The following is a 25,482-nucleotide window of genomic DNA, read 5'->3' as shown; positions in this document are numbered from 1 at the left end:
TGTGGTTTAGTTAACACTTTAATAAAATGATGTACAAAAAAATGTTAGCAGAGATACAGTGTCCTGCTGCCTGAAACTTCATTCCAATACCAACAAACATTCTGAAATCATGATTTTGTCATTCTAAATACAATTGGACAAAACGAGTTAACATTTACTGCAGTTACTCTCATTCACACAAAATGCACAGAAGCCTCACAATATACAGCCTGTTACTGTTGAAGGTAAAAGAAACGGCCATCTAAATGTTGATTGGGTTGATTATTTTGTTAACTGGAACTTAACTAATATGAGAAATTTACTAAAATTCAACCAAAATTAGTCTTAAACACTTTTTTATAGCAGGAGAGTTTCAGATGTGTGACACAAAACTGAAGCATGATCATTTTTTTTCTTGTGCAGCTGTAGGCAGTGTAATACTGTAATAAATAAACACCAAGACCACACACCCCATAAAAGTGTGGGTGTGTTTGTGTGTGTGTGTGTGTGTGTGTGTGTGTGTGTGTGTGTGAGTGTGAGTGTGTGTGTTAGGAGTAGAAGGTGAGGACGCTCTGGTGGTTTCCTCGGACCAGCAGCAGAGGTGGGAGGTCTTTGGATAGAGTTTCCAGCCAGCACATGTAGAGGACGCTCGACACCGTGCCCTTCCTGGCCAGAGGCATACTCCTACAGACAGACACACACAGATTTACGTGTGTTTCAAAGCAGTACACTGCGCCATGTAGGACTGAGAAAAGAATCCACAGATGAACGCAGAATGAAAATAATCGTGGTTGCAGTTCTTTAATCTGACACTGATGGTGAAGAGGACGAACTGCTTGAACAAAAATCTGAAGTTCTTACATGACGATGAGTTTCGCTGTGCTGGAGTGCTCCTTCAGCAGCTCGTTCAGTCTGATCTGACGGTTGGTCTGAAAAACGCACACAGCATGACATCACCTTTCCCTTCTTAAACAGCACTAACACAGCCGTGCGACTGGTCAGAGTTGATATGTGTGCAGTGTGTGGGTGGACCTTGGCCTTGTAGAGCTCCAGTTCGTTGTCAGTGATCCTCCAGGGTTCCTGGGCCTTCAGCCTCTCTGCAGCGTCCTGCTCCATGTCCTCTTCCTTCAGCCTGTAGGGCTCGATCAGCTCCTTAAAAGTCAGCTTACTGCAAAACCACACAGACACATCACTGTATCACAGCACCGTTAAGAGCTGTAACAGCTCCATCTTTAATCGGCAACCGTTTCAAGCTTTTTCTTGCATTTTAAAGGCGTCGAAACAATCTTTTCCTTTTCATTTTAAAGCTGCTTTGTGTAGCATTTGAACATGTTCAGTGAAGATGGCACCCTGTGACTTGAAAACAAAGACTCCCAACTAAAATGTCATTTTTAAAAAATCTAATAATTTATTGTTTTTTTCAAGAGGTCTCACTTGTGTTTCTTGGGTTTGATGTTGATGTCCCCGAGGACGTTGATGTCGGAGAAGTCAATTCTGAACCTGCTGAGCAGTGTGGCCATCCTGACGGGACACACAGACCACAATGAACATGCAGTATGTAGAGAGTACAAATAAACAGGGGAGTCGGGATGAAGAACAGTCTAGGGGAAACAGCTGTGAAGATTTTTTTTTTTTTTTTTCCACCCGTGAATAAGATCACAGCTCATATCACTCACGCTCGCCGGTCGTGGTCGATGCGGTTGATCTTGCCGCCGATGAAGACCCGGATCCTGCAGTCACCCCACTTGCTTCTGTTGGTCAGCAGGAAGGGAATCAGCAGAGTCAGACCTGCAAACACAAACAAACACTTTACGGCTACAAGTTAATGCTCGGTTTCAATCCTTCTCCTGTTTGCATAAAAATAAACAATAAAAATAAAATTTAAAAAAATCAGCAGTTAGTCGTAAAGAGTTTAGAGACAAAAAAGGTTCAGTGACATAGCAGACGAGACTGAAACTGTGGTCACGTGACTGAAGAGAGACTGAAAACAAAATTGATCTCATGCACTATCGTCCTCACAGATATTAGCCTCATTCTGGAGCAAAATGTGCAGCTCATGTTTTCCTGTAATTGTCATTTGATTTCAGAAGACATGAGCTGCTTGTTGTTACTGGACTTTTTAAAGTGTGATGATAGATGGCTGCTGTTTAAAGTCACACTGTGCTGCTGAAATGAAGAATCACAGTAAACTTATCAACTTAAAGCATGCATCATGTATGCTTTAAGCAGGTCTGAAGCCAAGCTTTGCTGTGCTGAAACCATCTTTACTGACCTCCATCGTCAAACAACCACCAGACATCTATAGTTCCTTTGCCCTGTTTCTTCTTAAACTGCTGGCTGCTCTCCAACAGACGCTGGTCAGTCAGACTCAGAGGAGACTTGGTCTCTGTAGCAGAAAACATCACATGAAATAATATGACACAAGGTGAAGTCAAGGAAGCACTTTGACATAAAGAAATCCTGTTCTCTGTCTTCCCAAGTGACTCAGTTTTCCTGCTTTACCTCTCATGATGAGCGGGCTGCTCTGGTTGCTGGTGGTTTTTGAAGGACAGGAGTCAGAGTCTGAGTCCTTAGCCAGAGTGACAGAGACCACCACCTCCTTACTGCCCACTGGTGGCTTCTCGTGAGACGACAGCAGCTCATCTAGGAGGACAGACAGTGAGATGGATACAGTCCATGCCTTAGGTAGATAGAAGATAGACAGAGAGAAAAACACAGATGTACCTTGCCCCTGGATGTGAGAAATATCCAGTCCATCCTGCAGTCGAAGGATCACCACTCCAAACTGCAGGTCAAAGGCGTCGCTGAAACAAAGAACAGATAATATTATTTACTTTCTATCCTGCTTTCATTAGTCTTTTAATAAAAAAAACCTCTAATTATTTGAGTAATAATAATTTCCATTTCAGATTATTATTGTACAGGAATGCAAAAACTAAATGTTCATAACAGAGAACACAAATAGGTGTGATCTCATATAGCACAGTAAACATAGCTCATATTCTTTAATGTAATGATATATAAGATTTTTATCATCATGATGAATCCATTGTTAGTGACTTTTGTTGTAGAGAAGTTCCAAATGAAAAATGAATGTGCTTCCTAAATAAAAACATCTACATACATTCCACAAACTGTTGGATAAACTCATGTTAGGCTGTTTTTTTCCCCTGTACTGTACAAAATACTCATGGGGGTCTTTTGCCCTCTTTTTAAAAGACACATCAGTCCTTACTGTATAGTGTTGATGTAAATATCCACGTCTCTCATGTCTCCGTCACTCCAGTTGGTCTTGTAACCCATGACCACCGTGTTGGGCTTCAGACGTCCCAAACCAACAGCCTGAAAATCAGAGGAAAGAGAAGTGACAATGCATACATTAACTATGATAATGAGTTATTTTTTACTTTAATGAGCTCAAATTAATTAGAAAATATGGTATAAAATGATTAAACAACAAGATGCCCAGAAGAAAAGAAAATAGAGAAAGAAAGTCGGGGTGTGTATGAGAAAGTGCATGAACAGGTTCAATGTGTGTTGAGTCGAGAAAAATGCAAGTTTGGAGAAATTTGCTTCATGGATTGTTCCTGTCGCTGCTTTGAATTCCCAGAGCAGCTGAAAAAAAGACTTCAAATCAAAGTGGAGAAGAGCCAATAATGAAATTAAGAACCCAGCATGAAATCCTGCCATCGCTCCCACATTGAGATGATTTTAACAATTAATGAGACGTTCACTTGATAGACCTGACGGCACAACGCCACAAGAAAACAGCATTTCTTAAGAGGTTTGACATATAATCTTCAGCCAGGTGTTCATACCTGCAGGAGGAACTGCGTCCCGTGCCTCAGGTTGTCAGCGAAAACGCTTGTATAAAAGGCCTTGATGCGTTTTTTATTGAGCCAGCGTTGACAGCGGGCGTGATCCAGGGACAACTCCTTAAAGTTCGGCCGACGGGACACCTGAACAGAGGACAGGAGAGGACGAAGGGCAAGACTTTTAACAAGCTCCAGTGGATTGTGATGATCATGGTGAGATGTTTCCTAAAACTTTTAATCTGTACATACAGTCCTGATGTGACCGCAGACCATGAGGCCGACGTTCTTGGTGTAAGAATGAACCAGTTGAACCAGAGCAGGACGAGAGTTTGGGTATCCAGTCAGCACCAAACACTGTGGCCTGTAAACATGGAAGTCAATCACTTGGACATTCCCTGAAACATCAGATTCAAGCAGGTTTAAGAGGACTTTCAGCTTTGCTTTTGGCAGACATCACACGGTGCGCTTGTCAAATCAGGAAATTGAGGTAAAATCATTTTTAAACTAGCTGTTTTCCACTGGTTTTCACATTTTTATTTCTTTAAATAGTTTTCTGCTGGAACTTGTATCTAAATCCCTGTAAAACAGTATAAATTGATACAGATTTTAGCATTAGGGGTCTGAGTTAGTGTAAAACCTTCAACAGTGCAACAGTCTGAACCCAGAATCAAAGCCGAACCCTCAAGCTGACCTGAAGTTCTTAACGTGGTCCTCGACTCCTGTGAGGTTCAGACAGTGAGTCAGAGCTTGGTTGTAGATCAGAGCCTGAGTGGATGAGCCCCAGTTCACGTCTACAGGAAACAGCACAGACACCAGTTAGACCAAGGTAGATAAGCAAATATGAGTGGAATAAGTACAATACAGTGTGACTTTTCTTGTGGCTGGTATCTGATTAGTTTTATCGTTAGCAGTTAGAAAAGATAAGATGTGAGGTGATGGCGTTCTGACCAGGTTTCTTGTAGCTGACGTAGATGTAGAGAGCGAGGATGATGAGCAGAGTGACCAAAGCTGCCCACCAGTTGATGACAAACATCACCACACAGCACAGGATCGCCCCAGCAAGAGACACCCACATGTTGTAGTACTTGAAGCTGGGGCGCCACCCTGTGGTGAGAGACGAGAATGCAATTACAAGAGCCAGACAGCAAGATATTCTACAAAATGACTGCTAAAGCTATCTTTAGCAGAGATAACCAGAGTTTTAATGATGCAAATATTTCCCAAAGCCTTGATGGAGGCAGGAGTTACTTCACTGGCTGAATTAAATGTGATTGCTAGTTAGCTTTGCAGGCCTTTCAGACTGGCCGTACAAGTAGGCTAGCAAGTTAAAAGTCAATGCTTTAAATTGTTTTTTTTAAATTTCATGTTTGTTATTCAGTTTTAACAATCCACACATCCTTTGACACAGACTATTATTAAAATTGTTCTTCCAATTAAACTGCCACTAAACTAACTCTAAGCTGTACAGACCGTTTCATTAGTTTTTAACTCAGCCAATTATATTAGTTCTGCTTCAAGTGCAGTTCTAGCTTTGAAAATATACTTGTTATTGTACAACCCAGACTTTGGCCAGTTTGGGTCACTCCAAAAATCCAATACTACCAGTGTTGAAGGCGAGACAACAGGCAACAGGCTCTCTTTTAGTAGCAATGTCGGCTTTGAACCTAAGAAATACCTTGCTAAGACCAGAAGTTGACGTTTACCCTACTATTTCATTTGCTACTTTATGCATGCAAGTATTTTAAATTTAGGCCAATTGAGCAGAAAGAGGATTGTATCCAAGGTGACTTTAATCTAGTCTTGAGACAAAAGTCTGACATCCTGAGACCTGAACCTAACAATCCCCCAGTACCACAGAGGAAATACTTTTTTAATAAGATAATATTTGTCATTTTCACCCTTCTGTATTAAAAACGAGACCTTTTCACCTTTTAAAAGGCCAAGTCAACTGTTACATCACTAGAACCCAATTCAAGGCATGTCTCAGGTAAATGTCATCATATATCAAGACTGGAATCAGTGAAAGCGTGGCTCCAGTAAGAGTTCAGTTTACCTGGAGAGTTGGCCAAGGACGCATGGAAGACGGAGAAGTTAATGAGAGCGTATGAGGCCAGGAAGAAGTTGGAGATGATGGGAGCAATGATGTTCAACTCGGCTAACAGACAACAACACAGAGGTTCAATATTCAAGAGCAATTGTTCATTCTGTTTCTTATGCGTATTCATCAGGAGCGTTAGCTACTGTCCTGTCATTCAAAGAATAAAAATGAAAGTTTGTATTTGGATGGAGCAGCGACACACAGCAGCCTACCAATGAGGATGAAGGCGAGACCGATGCAGAAGGTCAGGACATAACCACGGAGGGGCTCGTTGTTCTTTCCGTAACCCTTTGCAAACACACCCAGCCCTGGATAGATGTTGTCCTTACACAGAGCCTGGAATCACAACAACCTTTATTCATTCATCCATTTCATTTGTGGAGCTGGTTGAAGACAGAGACTGGACATTAAAACATTGACTTTTTGCTGTTGGTGTGGCTGGATCAGGCTCAGGATGAAAATAAAGGCCTGTGTAGCACTAATGTGGATTCCATGTGGTCCAAATTTTGAGCCACCTCCATGACAACTGAGCAAACTTCGTTCACTGATGAGGACCTTGAGACGCAAGTAAAAGCTATGAAGAAGCTATGAAAAAAGCGATTAAGTGACTTTGAGTTCAGGGTTCTTCGTATTTCACATCAATTACTGTGTGTTGTGTGTGTGTGTGTGTGTGTGTGTGTGTGTGTGTGTGTGTGTGTGTGTGTGTGTGTGTGTGTGTCTGGACTGGGTGGTTCCCTGCAGTCATGGCTCCCACACCTGCTCCCCATGCCAATCAGTCACCACAGCTGCAGCCAGTCCATAATCACCAGCCACGGGATAAAATCCCGGATCTCCTCACCAGTTTCTGCCAGATTGTTGTACTTGCTAACCTAGTAACATGTCTCGGCCATGCTTGTTCTTGAGTTTTGCCTTTGCTTGTTTTTTTGAGTAACTGGATCTACACAGAACATCTCTCAGTGATCAGTGATGTGACGATAAATCCTTTTATTATTCAAATCGTCACAGTCTGTGTTCTGCACATAGATAATTAGATAGATAGATAGATAGATAGATAGATAGATAACCATTATTTAATTGTAATAACCTGATAAATATCAGTTCTATTTAGATATTGTTTTCTTGTCATTTAAATGTGTGGATATTTTCAAGTGTTGATGAGATGCCTGATTATTATTCAGTTGTCATGGTTACATTCAAAGTCACATGATAAATAAGAGGTTAAAATATATTTAATTTACAGTTAAAATATGTGCCTTTAAAAATGTATTTCATTGCTGGTTCGATACTTTAAAAATGTTAAAAGTTGTATTTTGTAGTAATGATCTTCAAAGTTTCATTTCCGGTTCACCTGGGTGTGAGAGGAAGTAGGAGAAAAGTGCGCAGAAAGAAAAGAAGCGACGAGAAGAAGCAGGAGGATAATGGCGTAGCGCATGGAGAGAGACACGAGAGTGAGGAGACAGACTACCCCGTGTTTATATTTTTTTTATTTTTGTTCAGTTAGACTGTTAACGGTTTGTCAGCCGACACGCTCTTAAATTACAGAGTTACGGACTGTGAGTTGCCGACCGAGCGTGTCTGTTTTCTGCTGCAAATTTGAGCTAGCTGAGTTAGCTTAGCCGCCGCCATTGTGGGAGAGACGCTGTCGCATTACTTTCCCCGCACGGACGTCGGAGGAGGCTGCCTGAGCTGAGGAGCTTCAGCGGATGTCGTGGCTGTGTGTGCTGAGGGCCGAGGACCGACTTTTCCCTCTGGTTGGAGAGGTTGTGGATACTGCTGCTCATTGCTGCTGTTGCTGCTGCAGACGAGAGACCAAAGGAGGATTTCACTGCGGTAGGAGCCGTTTCCATTTTCCCACACGGAGGTACTGTTGTCTGCCTGAGCTCCAACTTTTAATGCGCGCCAACGATCCAAAAGCAAGCTTGCTAAATCAAACTTAAAGAGTGCACTCAGAAACTAAGACAATTTATTAAAGAAATCCCGGGTGTTTTATTTTATTTTTTTATTTTTCATATTAAAAGGTTGGCATTTGTATTAAACTATTGTCAATACGTTCTCTAAACTGAGATTCAGTGTTTGTGTGTTTTTGCCTCGTGTTCATGGTGTTTTATGTATTTCTATTTACATTACTATCAAGACAGTGAGAGTCATAATTTACCCTAGACAGTTAATTTACACTGAGATGTCTCTTTCACCATATGAGTATAAATTTGAGTTTGAGGAGCTTTAATTCTTTATTTAGTGTTAAGTAAAGGGTTTCACATTTCACGAGCCGATGGTGAAAAGGGTTACATTTTTGGGGGCTCGTCCGGGATTGTTTTGAAAAATTGATAACTTTTTTTCCACACCTGAGTCTATATTGAGCTGTATTGCTAACATTTTGCAATATTGAGTGCACTGATAAAGTAATTGCATTTACAGAATTTTTTTTCTGTCTTGAGCTGAGAAAATGGATGCTACAGAGATTGGGGCTTGGTGTAAAAGGAAGCAGCTAGCTTGTGAAAATGCAGTAATTTTGAGTGATGTTAGCTCTGATGTCCCAGACGATATTCTGCTTCAAGCTTTGAGTCACGTTAAGGCATTTGGGAAAGCTGAGATAGCTGATCGCTGTTTTGACATAGCTTCCAAAACACAGTTTGTCCTGATTAAGACATCCACTGACCTGACTAAGCAAACCATACCTGACTTTGTTGGACTTCCTGGAGAGGCTGGGCCTTGGCCTGCTCATGTGCTCACAGCTCCTGTAGAAAGTCAAGAGTTTGAAGCTAAACTGATGTCGTTTCTGGAAAATGAAGGGAAGACTATCACTGATGTTAAAGGCCTACTCAGCCCTTCATCCCTTGATATGAACACTGCACTGATAAATGCCATCAGCTCCCTAGTGGATAAATGTAACACAGTGCCTGCTGATAATCACAGTTACCGAAAGCTCCGCCTGTTCTCTGGAGTAAAACCCACTCCTAGTGGGGAGGAAGAGTATGATGCATGGGCAGAGCAGACAATGAACTTGTTGGAAGAGTGGCAGTGCAGTGACAATGTGAAGAAACAAAGGATAGTGGAATGCCTTAAAGGTCCTGCTGCTGACATAGTGAGGTTTCTAAGAGCACAGAGCCCTGATGCAACTTCATATGACTATATGCAAGCTTTGGAAACAGCATTTGGAACAACTGAGAGTCCAGCTGATCTCCTCGTCAAGTTCAGACACACATATCAAAATGAAGGTGAAAAGTTGTCTACCTACCTGTTGAGGCTAGATAAACTGTTACACTGTGTTTTCCGGAAAGGAGGAGTGGAACTGTCTGACATGAACCAGCTGCGCATTGAGCAAGTTGTGAGAGGTGCATTGCAACAAGACATGATCGCACTTCGCATCCGCATGACACACAAGCTGCGAGATCCTCCCACTTTCAATGAGTTGTTGAAGGAGGTGAGGGAAGAAGAGGATATGCTTCAGAGCAGAAATGATGCTAAGAGCACAGTGATGTCACAGTCTGTCACTTCAGTTTCCAAGTCTGCTCCTGAAACCAAAGTCAGTCCTGAAGTGGAGCAGTTGAAAAAAGACATCAGTGTCATGAAAGCTGAAATGCTCAATCTCAAAGCTGCTACAGTTGCAACGCAGTCAGACACCCAAAGACCACAATCTGAAATCCCTGCCAAGACAAAATACAAAAAAAATGCAACCCCACAAAGATCTGGTAATGAAGGGGATAGATCTGGAATATTTTGTTATAGATGTGGGGAGGATGGACACTTTAAAAGAGACTGTGAAGGTGAGGAAAACCTACAAAAAGTCAACAAGCGCCTCATCAAACTGACAAAGAAATCGGGAAACTACCGCGGGAACCAGTAAAGGAACGGCCTGGCTTCCCGGTGGTTGAAACACGTTCCACCAGGTGCATCAACCCAGATGAAAAAGTGGATGACACTATACCAGAAGGCTTAGTGGGCCCTAGCTCTGTTGTATCAGTGCAAATTGAAGGCATCTATTCTAAAGCCATACTCGACTCTGGATCTCAGGTGACTCTACTGTACAGATCCTTCTACGACAGATATTTGACACATTTGCCATTGACACCTATCAGCGTCTTAGAGATATGGGGTCTCAGTCCTGCTGATTACCCTTACGATGGCTATCTGTCACTTAAGCTGGAGTTTTTGGAAGCTGATGTAGGAGTGGCTGAGACCATTGATGCCCTTGTGTTGGTTTGTCCCGACCCAGTTGTGAGAGGTGAAGCTTCCATCATTGTTGGCACAAACACACCAACTGTGAGACGACTGCTCAAATGCTGCAAAGAAAAAGGAGGAGAAAACTTTGTGAGCACCCTACACATGCATCCAGTATTCAAACAAGTTTTCAATGAGCTTTCAGAACTCCCACCTGATGACGACAGTCACAAAAGAGGAACTGTGTGGTTCACTCAAAACAAACCTGTCACCTTGCGGCCTGGAGGAATAGCCAGAGTGACTGGTGTGCCAAAGTTCCGAGGAATGCCGGGCACTCAAGCCATTCTCGTGGACTCACCTGAGGAACCTGCAGAGGAATCAAGGTTTCCAGAACAGCTCCTGGTAAGACCAGAGTTGCAAGCTTCTACTGTTGTGATGTCTAAGAGAATTACTGTGCTAGTCAGAAATGTGTCTTCCCGAGAAATCACTTTGACTAGAGGGATACCAATTGCCCACTTGTTCCCAGTCGACGTTGTGTCATCATCTCCTGCAAAGGAAGAGTCCGACACTAAGTCAGCTGAAAAAGTGACCCCTTCCTCTTTTAACTTTGGAGACTCGCCTGTCCCTGAGGAATGGAAGAAAAGATTGGTCGGAAAAATGATGGAACGCAGTGAGGTTTTCTCTACTCATGAGTTTGATGTAGGATGCAGTAAAAGCACACAGCACACTATCAAAACCACTGATGACAAACCATTTCGAGAGAGGTCTCGCCGGCTGGCGCCTGCAGATGTGGAGGCACTGAGACAGCATCTGTCACAACTGAAAGATGCAGGGATCATCACTGAGTCACGTAGTCCTTATGCCTCGCCAATTGTGGTGGTGAGAAAGAAAACCGGAAAAATAAGGATGTGTGTGGACTTCAGGACTCTGAACCGCCGCACTGTACCTGACCAATACACAGTGCCAAGAATCGAAGATGCTCTGGCTTGTCTCAGTGGAAGCAAATGGTTTAGTGTTCTAGACCTCCGCAGTGGTTACTATCAAGTGCCTATGAATGAAAGTGACAAAGAGAAGACGGCTTTTATCTGTCCCGCTGGCTTCTATCAATTTGAACGAATGCCACAAGGAGTGACAGGAGCTCCTGCAACTTTTCAGCGAATAATGGAACAAACTGTTGGAGATATGAACTTGCTTGAGGTCTTGGTCTATCTCGATGATCTCATTGTGTTTGGAGCGACGCTTGAAGAGCATGAGACCAGGCTGTTAAAGGTGCTCGACCGCCTCAAAGACGAAGGTCTCAAGCTGTCACTGGATAAATGCCAGTTTTGTCAACCGTCAGTGACTTATGTTGGGCACATCATATCCCAAGATGGTGTATCAACAGATCCAGGAAAGACTGAAGCTGTAACCACATGGCCCAGACCAAGCACTGTGACTGCTCTGCGGTCGTTCCTTGGGTTCTGTGGATACTACAGACGCTTTGTGAAGGACTACTCCAAAGTAGCCCACCCCCTCAACCAGCTGTTGTCCGGCTACCCACCAGCTGCCAAGAAATCCAAAATGAAACAGGGTGACACCTACCTAAATCCATCTGAGCCCTTTGGTTGTAGGTGGGATGAAAAATGCGAACAAGCCTTCAGAGAGCTGAAGCGGAGGCTTACTCAAGCTCCTGTGCTGGCTTTTGCAAACCCACAGCTACCCTATGTGCTACATGTGGACGCTAGCCAAGAAGGACTAGGTGGCGTGTTGTACCAAGACCAAGGTGAAGGGTTAAGACCAGTTGCTTTCATCAGTCGCAGCCTTACCCCATCTGAGAGACACTACCCTGCACATAAATTGGAGTTCCTGGCACTGAAGTGGGCAGTCGTTGATAAGCTGCATGACTACTTGTATGGGACAAAGTTTGAGGTGAGGACAGACAACAACCCACTGACATATGTGTTGACATCTGCCAAGCTGGATGCAACAGGTCACCGCTGGCTTGCTGCATTGTCTACCTACAATTTCAGTCTCAAGTACAGATCGGGTGTTCAAAACATTGATGCGGACGCTCTCTCTCGCCGTCCACATCCGACACCAACTCAAAAGCAAGAATGGACAGACATACCTGCCACAGGTGTGAAAGCTATGTGCCAGATGTCTGTGGTGACTATAAAGAGGAACTCATTCTCAGGAAGAGTGATTGACCACTTGGGGCTCTCTATGCAGGCTATCCCACAAGCCTACTGCAATCTGACTACCCTGTGTGTCAAGGAAATGCCTGTCCTGAGTCCAGTTGAGCTGTCAACTGCTCAGCAAGAGGATCCTGGCATCAGTCAAGTGTGGTCAGCCCTGAGCCAAGGAGATGTAACCCAAGTTGACAAGACAAAACATCGAACCTGTTCCCTGCTTTTGAGAGAGTGGGATCGGTTAAACATGAAACAAGGAGTCATGTACCGAGTCACAAGTCCGCCTGGCAAATCCAGCCGTTTTCAGCTAGTCCTGCCAGAAAAGTACAGGAACATGGTAATGAAATCACTGCATGATGATTCAGGTCACCTGGGCCTTGACAAGACCTATGGCCTGATCAAAGATCGTTTCTACTGGCCTCGGATGAAGTCAGATGTTGAAGAGTACTGCAAATCCTGTGTGCGGTGCATAAAGAGGAAGACCCTTCCAAAGAAAGTTGCTCCTCTGTCTCATTTGCAAAGTAATGGCCCACTGGACCTTGTGTGTATGGACTTTCTGTCTATTGAACCAGATTCGAGCAACACAGAAAATGTTCTGGTCATTACCGATCACTACACCCGCTACGCTCAAGCTTTTCCAACGAGGGACCAAAAGGCCTCTACAGTGGCAAAAGTGTTACTTGAGAAGTATTTCATTCACTATGGACTGCCAAAGAGAATGCACAGTGATCAAGGGAGAGACTTCGAGAGTCGCCTTATCTATGAAGTACTGAGCACACTTGGGGTTGAGAAATCAAGAACGACACCCTATCATCCTCAAGGGGACCCTCAGCCTGAAAGGTTTAACAGGACATTGTTAGACATGTTAGGGACCTTGGAGCCAAACAAGAAGAAAAAGTGGAGTCAATACATTTCACACCTCGTCCACGCCTATAATTGTACTCCAAATGAAGCCACTGGGTTTTCACCATATTTCCTGATGTTTGGGCGTGAAGCCAGATTGCCTGTGGATCTATGTTTTGGAACATCCAGTGATGGCACACAGCAGAAAACTTATCTCAAGTATGTTACTGACATGAGAAAGGAGTTAAAAGCTGCTTACGAACTTGCAGAGTCCCTTGCTACCAAGCAAAATGATGGCAACAAGAGGAGATATGACAAGAAAATCCGTTTCTCACAGCTATTGCCAGGAGACAGAGTCTTGTTACGGAACCTAGGATTACAAGGAAAGCATAAGCTGGCAGACCGCTGGGCCTCAAACCCGTATGTTGTGGAAAGTCAAATGCCAAACTTGCCAGTGTTCCGGTTGAGACCAGAAGATGGAAATGGACCCATCAAAATCCTCCATCGAAACCATCTCCTGCCACTCGCACAAAAGGTCTCCCCCGATCAAGTCCCTGATGTAGACCCTACACCTAGTAGGAGAGTCCTTCGACGGAGGAAAAAGAGGCAACACAGAGAACAATCAGGAAAGGAAAAGACACAACAGGTGACAATAGATGAGGAATCTGGAAGAGGAGAGATCAGACCAGATGATGCTGCTGGAAATGAGTACACAGACTCAGAGGATGAGGAATATGGAATGTGGTATGAACTATCTGTTGACCCTCTCAAGTGTAGGACGGATGATGAAATGTCGGAACCATTCAGTCTGGATCTGGATGTTGTTTTCGATGATCAAGTTGGACAACAAGAAGCAGTTGAGCAAGGAGTGACACAGGACTGTGTGGAGGAACAAGGAATGGACAACGGAGGAAATGGACCTGAGTCTGGAAAGACAAAAGGGAACATTGAGTTACAAGAGACAAGTGAGACCCAAGAAAAGACTGAGAGAGATGAAACCCTGGACGTAGAGACTCCCTTGTCACAAAGAAACACAGAGACTGACACTGACACTATGACTAGACGAACTCAGAGAGTCAGAAGACCCCCCTTAAAGTTAACATATGATGCCCCAGGGCAACCCAGTGTCGTAGCAGCCCCTGCAGTGAGATATGTTTCTTGTTTTTACAAGTATATAGGTGTCCCAGTGGTAGCCTAATCATATCAGTTATTCTTGTTTAACACTCACTTACCAAATTGTGCCATGGTTGTTTATGTTTTGAAAACTACCAAGTCATGAGGGCATGCCTTACATTGGTGGGGGGAGAGTGTAATAACCTGATAAATATCAGTTCTATTTAGATATTGTTTTCTTGTCATTTAAATGTGTGGATATTTTCAAGTGTTGATGAGATGCCTGATTATTATTCAGTTGTCATGGTTACATTCAAAGTCACATGATAAATAAGAGGTTAAAATATATTTAATTTACAGTTAAAATATGTGCCTTTAAAAATGTATTTCATTGCTGGTTCGATACTTTAAAAATGTTAAAAGTTGTATTTTGTAGTAATGATCTTCAAAGTTTCATTTCCGGTTCACCTGGGTGTGAGAGGAAGTAGGAGAAAAGTGCGCAGAAAGAAAAGAAGCGACGAGAAGAAGCAGGAGGATAATGGCGTAGCGCATGGAGAGAGACACGAGAGTGAGGAGACAGACTACCCCGTGTTTATATTTTTTTTATTTTTGTTCAGTTAGACTGTTAACGGTTTGTCAGCCGACACGCTCTTAAATTACAGAGTTACGGACTGTGAGTTGCCGACCGAGCGTGTCTGTTTTCTGCTGCAAATTTGAGCTAGCTGAGTTAGCTTAGCCGCCGCCATTGTGGGAGAGACGCTGTCGCATTACTTTCCCCGCACGGACGTCGGAGGAGGCTGCCTGAGCTGAGGAGCTTCAGCGGATGTCGTGGCTGTGTGTGCTGAGGGCCGAGGACCGACTTTTCCCTCTGGTTGGAGAGGTTGTGGATACTGCTGCTCATTGCTGCTGTTGCTGCTGCAGACGAGAGACCAAAGGAGGATTTCACTGCGGTAGGAGCCGTTTCCATTTTCCCACACGGAGGTACTGTTGTCTGCCTGAGCTCCAACTTTTAATGCGCGCCAACGATCCAAAAGCAAGCTTGCTAAATCAAACTTAAAGAGTGCACTCAGAAACTAAGACAATTTATTAAAGAAATCCCGGGTGTTTTATTTTATTTTTTTATTTTTCATATTAAAAGGTTGGCATTTGTATTAAACTATTGTCAATACGTTCTCTAAACTGAGATTCAGTGTTTGTGTGTTTTTGCCTCGTGTTCATGGTGTTTTATGTATTTCTATTTACATTACTATCAAGACAGTGAGAGTCATAATTTACCCTAGACAGTTAATTTACACTGAGATGTCTCTTTCACCATATGAGTATAAATTTGAGTTTGAGGAGCTTTAATTCTTTATTTAGTGTTAAGTAAAGGGTTTCACATTTCACGAGCCGATGGTGAAAAGGGTTACATAATCACGGGAATGGTGCCCTGCAAATACATAATCAACAAGTACCAGTCAGCAAAAGCGCCAGTCTTCTTCATGTACATGAGAGAGGGACAAAGCATCAAGACAAACAGGAGCATTCATTACATAAAACATCATTCAACAGAAAATTCAACTGTTCAAAAGTGAAAAATGAGTTTAGTCATGAAGCTTATTCCACCTATGTGAAGCATTATAGGTGAACGCCTATTTCTTATTTCATGTTTCCAATTCCAAGATTCCATGAATCTTGAAAAGTCCTCAAAGTGATGATAAATAAAATGTAGCTTATTAATTATGGCTTTGTAAATAAAAGACAGTGCTCTTTACTTCGAGAGGTGTAGTTACTGATGGCCACCCTAAACAATGATGGGTTATTGTTAACATTTCAAGTTGTGTCTGTGCAAAGTCATGCTCTTGTTGGTTATCTAGTAATAAATTGAGCACAATTTGTCGATTTCTGACCTGGAAAACTTTGGGTGCGCTGACCAGCGAGGCCAGAGCTGAAGACAGCGTGGCTGAAAAAATCCCTGCAGAGATCAGAGGACCGAAGCCGGACACCAGACTCATCACCTGGACAACACACACACACACACACACCTTTAGGTTCACACTGACCAATTACAAAGCATTCAAGGTTTGTTAACAAGTCACATGACTCAGGTAGTTTACTGGGTTGAGTTTTCTAGTCATCATCCTTTAGTTGGATGTGGGTGTGGAGGTGATTCGGTGGTGTATTCTACAGCCCCGCCATATGCACGCGTACAATACCTTATCAAGGGTTCAGAAATCAGAATGTCAAGTTCAAGTTCACCAGAACACAACTTGCAACCCCCCCAGCCCCCATTTGTCTGCTGCTTCCATCAGATACTGTGTGCAGATAATAATATTGTTTATGATTCTAAAATGAAGATAATTAACCAAGAAGCGTTTGTGTCTGTAGGAATGGACAAGACTGTGCACCATGTCAGCGATATCAGTGGCAATGAGGTGTGTGTGCGTGTGTGTGTGTGTGTGTGTGTGTGTGTGTGTGTGTGTGTGTGTGTAGGTGGACATTGTCAATGCTCTCATTCAGCTCTGGCTCCAACCAGCAAGAACCTTGTGACTGAAGACAACAGGCACTATTATCACTGCTGCACTTTGTTTGAGAACAGCTCTGTCTCTCACACACATGCACACACACGCATGCACACACACACACACACACACACACACACACACACACACACACACACACACACACACACACACACACACACAGTGCAGGCATCTATGACCACATGCAGAGAAACAGGATCACAGCAGCAGTCTGACACGATTCATACTCGTGTTTAACAGTCACAACAGCATCTGAAGGTGTTTTCTAATCTGACACACAGTCTGTTAACGAGCTCAACTCATTCACCTCATTTCCATTTTTGTCATTAAAACACAAATATTCACCCACTGAGCCGAAGTGCCTGGTGCTCCATCAGAACAGAATTAATATTGTGGCAAAATCAAATGTCCTTTGAGACTTTATATTAAGAAAAACATTTGATCCTATGAAGAGAGACAACCCACCTTAAAAAATCTGTTAAAAACTAGAATACAATGGATAAAGCATGAACAAATAAAACAAAAGGCTCATGATGCTATAGAAACAACATATATTGTAATTTTAGAGAGTTTTGTAACTGTGTTATATCATCAGGTGATGTTCAAAGCAGCACCTGCTAACCTACATGTCTATAGAGGATGTTGCCAGGGTAAATTGCCTGAATCTGTTAATCCAGTGAGTGAGGGTGATGAAATTCCTGCTTTTGTGGACAGCTGATGCGTGTCGACGATGGGAAACGTATCCTGACACCAGTGTGTGGGCTTCCATAGAAAACAATAGCTGTGGGTGTTTTGATACACGTCACACTCTGCCAGTGTGTGTTGGCCTTTATGTAACACACATTCCTGAGCTTGTTAAGCTCTTTGAGAGAAATAAACAATAAAAGCGTCTACCTGGTTGCTCATCACATTACAAGTCCTTATTTCTCAATATCCATACTATCAGGACAACCTGTGGTTTAGTGGTTAACACACAAACTTTGCACTGTAACCAAAACATAACTCACAACTCGTTTGCATCATCATTCCCCTCCTCTTTCCCCCCGTCTCCCCTTATTTCTTGCTACCTCTCTACTATCCATCCCAAAATGCTACTACCACATTTTCATATCAATATATTTAAATATTCGTTTCAAAATATCACATCTTGTGAGTATTGTACAAGTCAACTTGGAATCTTAGACCTTAGCATTGCAGATTTCCTCATCAGTGCTATCAGCTGTAATCATATTTTAATCACCGGTCAGGACCATGGCTACAACAGAGTAAGGAGCACAAGCTGTCAGACCATAACACACAACAATAGAAGTTTTTAACAAACCCCCAGTTTAATGGAACTTATTTGGAAGAGGAACTGAAGGCAAAGGTTTCATTTACTTTCCAATCTGTCATCTGTCGACACAATTTTGTGACAAAATGAGTTCTTTGTTTCAAACTGACCTAATTTGAAATCAGTGAGATAATGTAAAATAACACAGGAATTCAATTTCAGTCATTAGGGCGCCAATTAGTCTCACCAAGGCTGAAACTGTTTTTCGTGGGGTCCACATGACATCCAAAATACACATAATACAACCCAAAATCAGTTTCAAATATGCAACAAGACCAGCTCACACCTGTACACAAATAATGCAGTCGGTGCAGACATAGAAAGAAAAAATACATTCAAAACTATGAAGATAACAATTAAAACAATTTCAAGTTTTTCTTTTAAATAAATTCCTCAACTCTACCCCTGAGCTGAATGTGTCATCGTGAGCTGCAGTGTTACCTGGAAGTCGTTCATCAGGCCGTACTGGCAGCCTCCCTCCTTGCAGATGGAGAAGTCGTAGCCCAATGTGCAGGCGGCATCGGTACAGTTCACCGTGTCACTCACCGTGTCGTTGTGGTCACCGGTGGCATCCCGGACGATGCAGGAGCCTGCAGGGGGAGAAAACCAATGCAAACACTGACATTACTGTGAAAACAGTCAGTGGACAGGCTACCTCCACTGCCTCCACCTGCTGCAGCCTGGAAGGTAGAGTCCAGATGTGCTCTGGTTGATCTGATCACATTCTGATCCCAGTGCATTCTGCATGTAGTTACACCTGGCACTCCCACCGGACATTTTCCTCTGATTTATACAGACATCAATGACATCACAGACATCTGCTATGGTCTTTAAATTTTATACAAGATTATTTGTAGTTTATTTTCTGTTTTACTTCAATAAAAGTGTTGACCTCAAGTGTATAACATTACCTGCAGAGATGGCAACAGCCACGTAAGTGACTCCTGTGATGAGGATGGCCAGCAGAGTACCTTTAGGGATTGCTGACTGAGGGTCCTGAAGATGGAGACATAGTGAGATTCAGGTTTACTGTTTACTGCTCAGCTCAAAGTGCAAATTTGTCTTGAGCCTCAAGCAGCTCAAAGACTTAATACCAAGTTTCACTAACTGACTTCACTGCAATGTTCTCTAAGTGGTAAAAAGCATTTTTTTCTCGAACAATCGCTGATTTCTGCAGTTCAATTTACAAGAGTGTTGACACAGCTGAAATGATCAGATGAATCACAGATACAGAGTTGTGGTTCATCTGCATATCAATGGAAACTGACACCATGTTCTCAGGTAATAGAACCTAACAGCAGTGTGTAAAGAAAGAAAAGAACGGGGCTTAGGATTGAACCTTGGAACACACCACAAGAAATGTTTGTTCTGATCATTTGCAAGCGAAACAAAGAAGTCTCAGCCTCTCAGGTAAGACCAAAACAAGTCCAGAACTGTGGCAGAGATCCTGATGCACAGATTGTTCCAAGTTTTGAATCAGCTACACCTCTGAGATCACTGAACACTGAAATCAGTATACATGTACTGACCACTGACTATGTCAGTGCAGCAAGATGAGAGCTACAAGTTCAGCATGTCAGCAAAAAACAACATTCTCAGCATCATTCTAATTTTTTGTTTCTCTACTTTTAAGGGCTGTTTTTCACTGTTAGCCATCAATCAAACATAATAAGCATGTCAAACACTATAAAATGCACTTAAAGAAAGGAGAAAAACGTAAACCTCACACTGAGATCTCCAGAGATGTTGGCTCCAGCCAGGATCCCAGTGGCTGCAGGGAAGAAGATGGCGAACACTGAGAAGAACGTCTCCTCCTCTCTAAAGTCTGGACCCAGGTTCTCTAACAAGATGGCAGCTGTAGGAGGAGAGAGCCAAAACAGAGGAATACATAGGCTAGGCTTTAAAATTCTAACACTTGTTAGGTAGGGGACACTTTTGACTTATTAGATCATATGTAGAATAGAGTCTGGACAAAACCAAGCCCACGCAGACTGACTGTGGTAGCCAAAGAATCCTTTGGGCTCTTTGCTCTCTGTTGGCATGAAGGTTCCTATGAAGTAGTTAGCAATGGCTGCCAGCAGGATCACCAGGAGGACAATCTGAGCCTGATGGACGGAAAGACAAAGAGAAAGAATGAATTGGGAAGAGAGGTATAAGTAAGGGAAGCTATGATATTTTGATGTTCTCAGATCAAATTATCCCATTGCTATCTGGGGAGCTACTTCACACCTGGAGAGAATCACTGATCAGGGTCCTGATTGTAACCATCACACTGATTACACTAAGAATTTGAATATGTTGGTGATCCTAACTGGCAACAACAGTTACCAAACTGCACACAGTGTGTTCATACCAACCACTTGACTGATTGGCTTATACCAGGACACAGCTGTCAAGAAATTGACACATTGATCTGATGATAGCATGAGATGGAGGATCAGTCTAAGCAATTACAATTCATCCTGCTGGGAACATGAATGCCTGAACGTCTTTGATGATAATCCATCCAATAGTTACGGTGGTGCTGGACGAAAAGTGTGAAAAATATAAAAATTTGCACAATAGCTGCAGTATCATTAGTTTAGATTTCTTTCTATAAAAAGTGAAGAAAATTCAGTTACAGTCTGACTTTGATGCATGTTTTCTGGACACCACTATAGCAGCTGTTAAAGGCCGTAACAATTTAGTATGTGCATCATGTGTCAGTCTTTGAGATGTCAGCAGAGGACTTTGTGAGTCCACTGTTTTCTGTCATCTTGTGGATTGACAGTCCTACCTTGGCTTCCCACTCCATACCAGCTACAGAGATTCCCAGCAGCAGGATAACGGTCAAAGTCCCGACAATACGAATGTCATTTAGCTCGTCCGTCATCAGAGCATCAACATCCTGCAACCAACAACCAAAGCAGGAACACGAGCAAAATCAAAATCAGCGCTCAATAGACAGACAGACAGATGATTGAACGGTTGTACAGAAGTACTTCTCACATTAAGCATCTCAACGACTGTCTCTGCGAAGCCTACGACGTACATGGCCACAGCCACGGCGTTGGCAAAGGCAAAGATGAGACCAATGGAGCCTCCGAACTCCGGCCCGAGGCTCCTGGAGATCAGGTAGTATGCTCCTCCTGGCCAGCAGTAGCATAGGGAGTTAATCATTGTTCCATTATGTGGCACTGGTTAACTTTAGGGATCAAGTGTCTTACTCAGAAAGACTTTTACAGGGACAATAGGTGCAAACACAGGGGCCTTTAATTTGCTTCAAATTGAAATATGCTGGTAAAGTCATGACTTTCAAGGGATGTTACATCTGTTGAAAAGATGCATCTTTTCCTATGACCACCTGTAGGAGCCTTGGTGCAACTGCAGTTATCATTAGTACATCAAGTGTGTTGGATTTTCATAACTAGACAACTGTGAGCGATTCTGCAGTCTGATCATGTTTTACTGGTCTGCAAGTCTGTTGTTGCCAATATTTTCACAGCTGGTTAAGGTTTTCAAAAACCTCGATTTTGTTGTTCGAACAGACCCTGAATCCTCTGTATTTCAGGACTAAACTGGACGATAAACTAACAAAACAGGAACATTTTCAAATGAAAAGCTTGTGTACATGTTGCTGTCTCACCTCCTCGTACGAAGCCATTGGTTGCTATAGCAGAGGTGGACAGACCAGTGATGGTGGTGACCAGAGTGGCCATCAGAATGATCGCAATGGTCAGTCCTATCACATGGAAATAATACAAACAAACAAACAAACAAAACAACAGTGAAGTTGCCGAAACAAAAGATTTTAATGACACTTACTTGACCATTTTAGCAAGCACGCTAACCCAACTTTTCTCCATTGTTGAACCACTACATCTACTACATGTTGCGTCCTAATAATACATCTACAGAGAAAAGTTTTCCCCTGATTGGCCAGTCTGGAGGCAGGAAGCCCCTTCAAGGAGACTGCGCTCACACCTCTCCTCAAGTCAGACTTTATTTGTACTGACCTATTCCAGCCTGTCCGACAATCCAGGACATTCGGATGAAGAGCATCACACCCCAAATATTCAGCATGCAGCGGATCTGAAACACACACACACACACACACACACACACACACACACACACATACATACACAGGCAATCTTGTGAGGACCAGCACGTATTCCCAGATAGAAGGTGAGTGGCACAATTAGATTAGTAAAACTACAATGGTGAAACAAGGTGTGGTCCTCTCTCTGGTTACTAACTTGTATTTGATCAGATTACATTGAACGTCACAGGGAGAAACAGCAGAACGCTCCTTTAACATTTCTCCGTGTACAGAAAACTAACCAAGACTCCTTTGACCCAACCAAACTTGACAATTCCTGCTTTTCCCTCCTTTGCCGCCAAGGCCGCCGCCTCCTCAGCTGCTGATGGCTCCTCTCCATTAGCCAGACCGTCCTCAAATGGCTCCTGACAACCAATCACAGCCAAGATGGGAATGAAGGAAAGACAGAGAGGTGGACAGTTAATGGACATGAAAAGATGGTAATCAATTTGTTTATCAACAGAAAATCAATATACTGTATCTTAGGTTTGAACATGAATTTTGATGAATTATTTTATTTCATTAATGAATGAAAATCACACAGATTTGTTAGTTGTGAAGAGATACATATATTATCATGAGCACACTATTAAAACAGGGTGTTTTTTAACAGTTGAATTCTAAATAAAATAGATGAATTTTGGATTTAAAAGTTGAATTAGTTTGTGAAATGTTGGATCTGGTGACTTGTGATGAGCATTTGCCATTTTGACAATTTAAAAAGTGCCCACTTTCATCTTTAAGGGTGTTTGAGGCTGCTCACATTTAAGTGTACAGTGTAGACTCATTGTCCTTCATGCCCAAATTTTACAACATGCCCTATCACTGTTGCTCATTGTTCACCTCAAATCTGAGGATGCTGGAGTAGAGAAACAGCACAACATTGTCATCGTCCTGCTTCTTATTAACTGCATGATACATATAAATGCACAAGCTGTGTTGTATGCATATTGAAATAATGAGAAAGACAGAAAGAGATTAACTAGACAACCTTAGTTAATATGAACCTAAACTCCCACCAGCCATGATTATTAATTGGATTAACAAAGACTAAAATCCCAGCTTTACTTTCTCAGAACTGGTTGAAGTGACTCACTGTGCATAGAAATATGGTAGAATGTATGTAATGTGAACACATGAGTGCTCATCATGCCAACCACACAGTGATGTTTAATTCATACTGTAGTGGAGTCCAGGTTGAGGCCTCAGTGAGTTGTGTGTGACATTATCCAAGGGTCTGCTCATATTTAATTGTTGATTTTAGCACCATGAAATGAGTAAAATGTAATTTCTTTAACCATGTGACATGCTAAAAATGTCAGTCCACACACTGTGTTATTTCACCTTTGAAGTCATTGCAAGGAGAGCTCAAATGCCATCCAGCATCCTGCTGTCAGAGTACTCTAACTGCTCACTGTCAGCGCACAATGTACGTCTATGTTACAGCTACCTAGCTGTGTCAGAGGAGTGGGAGCGTGGCAGGGGATGCCTGCAGGGTCATGAGAGGCAGCATTGTGTGTGTTGTCTGTGTGCCTGTGTGCATGCATGCATGCATGCATGTGTGTGTGTGTGTCTGTCTGTGTGTGAGTGTGTGTGTGTGTGTGTGTGTGTGTTGGGGGTCATGCCTCCAGTGATGTCACTGAACCCACTCAGGGTCTCTTGGATGGCTTGGAAAGCTTTTCTGCTCAAGACGTCTGTTTACTGAGATAAACTGACTTCTGTCAGGTGGACAAGACAGAAATGATGACTACATACTACGACTACATACTATGTACTCTGTTTCTAACTTTATTGCTCTTATTCAGGGGTTTTATTTTCCATCTTAGGCTGTCTCTTAATTCTATTTTCCTCCTTATTTGCATCAGTTTCACCATTATTATCAAGTTGTTTTTTTTTTTGTTCATTCTCTGCCTTTTTTCTAGGTGAAGCACTTGGTGCATGTCATTTCTTTGTTGTAAAGCACTTTGAGCTGCAGTTCTTCTAGGTGGTGCTCTGCAAAGAAACAAATTATTGTGGAAAACTAAACACTGAGCTCAGGTGTGTAATCGGTTGACTCTTTAAATTTGTGTTATATACAGAAAATCAACAGAATTTATAAGGACTTACAGTGTGTAAAATACCACATCTCTCTCACTGGAATATTTCTGCAAGTGTGTTTGAGCTGTTTGAGTCATTTTCATATTTTCTTTAATCATAAATGTTATTCTTTATATGAACTTATCTTTCCATAAATAGTAAGATTTTATATTTGGCCTGCGTTATGTTGATATTACTTATGAAGTCACTAATAATATTAATTGACTGCTCGTAAAAATTAAGTAAACTTTTGAATGTAAAGTAAAAAGTTTGAATTCTACCTTCACTTGTTCTTACTTGTGAGATCTGAATATTCATAATATTCCCACTGAAACATGTTGCTTTTGCTGTGAAATCTGAAGTCATTTTAAGTGATGGATGTACTGAAAACAGGGTTTATTGTCGTTACTTTGTCGAGTTCATCGTGCAGCTCCGACAGCGACGGCCTTGTCAGCTTCTCCCCGAAAGGCGCAGCAGTCTGCCGGTAGAAGTCGATGTTGGGCACAGCGTCTATGGTGTTGTGTCCGAATGTCCTCATGTAGTAGGTGTTGGAGTGGGAGTCTGAGATGTGCGTGTGTCCCGTGCCGGTTGAATGGAGGCTGACCGAGTCGCTCCTCGCCGTGTCCGGCTCGTGGGTCACATCAGGTGGGAGTCCGATGTCCATCGCGCTTCCCAGCGCGCCGGAATCCAGAAAACCCACCACCTTGAACCGGCTTTTGGACTCTTCAGGCGGCTTGGATCCATCGGTGGTGGCCGGTGCAGGAGCAGAACCCGTGGCCGCGGATGATGCTTCTGTCACCACATCCACCTGGAACCGGCTTTGAGCGGAGCCGCCGCTCTTAAAGGACGGTTTCTGTCCCGACATGTCCTCCCGAATAAACGATGAAACAAGTGCAAAGAGTCACTAATGCACCGAGACGCAAACTGTTACCGTGAAATAAACACCTGCTCCAAAACCACGGGGACGTCCAGGAAACAGCGCTGCACCATTTAGTACCACGGAGTCGGAGCGGAGGCACACAACCGCAGAGACACGGAGAAATAAGTAATAAAACTGGAGTCCAAACTAAACATTTAGATGCAAAAGTTACACACTAACAGTCATTTACTCCTCTGCTGGCCTCTTGCAAACTGGAAGCGCCAGGACGCACGGCAAAGATCTGTGCGTAATGTGCGTAAAGGACACCAACTCTCCCTTTCACTGTCTGTTCTTCCTCTCTATCTGTCCATCTGTCCATCCATCCTCGAGTTGGCGAGCGTATCGTCCCGGCAGATGTGAGTCAAACGATTTATTGT

At 42.8% G+C, this 25,482-nt stretch overlaps 1 protein-coding gene across 2 annotated transcripts; it reads right to left on the bottom strand.

Annotated features, from left to right (window-relative positions):
* Positions 1-25,463, bottom strand: LOC143320442 (solute carrier family 12 member 2). Of its 2 annotated transcripts, XM_076730088.1 has the most exons (27): positions 24,596-25,452; positions 22,353-22,475; positions 22,025-22,100; positions 21,655-21,750; positions 21,018-21,157; positions 20,806-20,916; positions 20,026-20,134; positions 19,757-19,884; positions 18,941-19,025; positions 18,471-18,619; positions 16,067-16,174; positions 6,105-6,228; positions 5,848-5,949; positions 4,743-4,898; positions 4,486-4,585; positions 4,044-4,155; positions 3,798-3,938; positions 3,215-3,321; positions 2,704-2,783; positions 2,482-2,622; positions 2,252-2,365; positions 1,656-1,767; positions 1,414-1,500; positions 1,012-1,147; positions 841-908; positions 520-663; positions 354-458 (listed from the first exon to the last, which is right to left on the bottom strand). In XM_076730088.1, exons 1-26 carry the CDS (start codon positions 25,049-25,051, stop codon positions 528-530), a joined length of 3,297 nt encoding a protein of 1,098 aa, XP_076586203.1. In that variant the 5' UTR covers positions 25,052-25,452; the 3' UTR covers positions 354-458; positions 520-527. The 2 variants fall into 2 exon arrangements, with proteins under 2 accessions (XP_076586202.1, XP_076586203.1); XM_076730087.1 differs by having other exon boundaries at positions 1-663; positions 24,596-25,463.
* Between the last annotated feature and the right edge of the window lie 19 nt (positions 25,464-25,482).

The sequence above is a fragment of the Chaetodon auriga genome, chromosome 5 (genome assembly GCF_051107435.1).
Source record: "Chaetodon auriga isolate fChaAug3 chromosome 5, fChaAug3.hap1, whole genome shotgun sequence".
In the NCBI taxonomy this organism is placed as follows: domain Eukaryota; kingdom Metazoa; phylum Chordata; class Actinopteri; order Chaetodontiformes; family Chaetodontidae; genus Chaetodon; species Chaetodon auriga.
The sequence above is the reverse complement of the archived record's forward strand: the minus strand, read 5'-3'. Positions and strand labels throughout refer to the sequence as shown.

What these genes read in the sequence shown, in the direction of transcription:
- LOC143320442 (XM_076730087.1), bottom strand. Translation starts at nt 25,051, where the DNA reads ATGTCGGGACAGAAACCGTCCTTTAAGAGCGGCGGCTCCGCTCAAAGC. An exon ending in ATCGACCACGACCGGCGAGC is followed by an intron (nt 1,501 to 1,655) that starts GTGAGTGATATG and finishes GTGTCCCGTCAG; the next exon opens with GATGGCCACACTGCTCAGCA. An exon ending in ATCAAACCCAAGAAACACAA is followed by an intron (nt 1,148 to 1,413) that starts GTGAGACCTCTT and finishes GTGGTTTTGCAG; the next exon opens with TAAGCTGACTTTTAAGGAGC.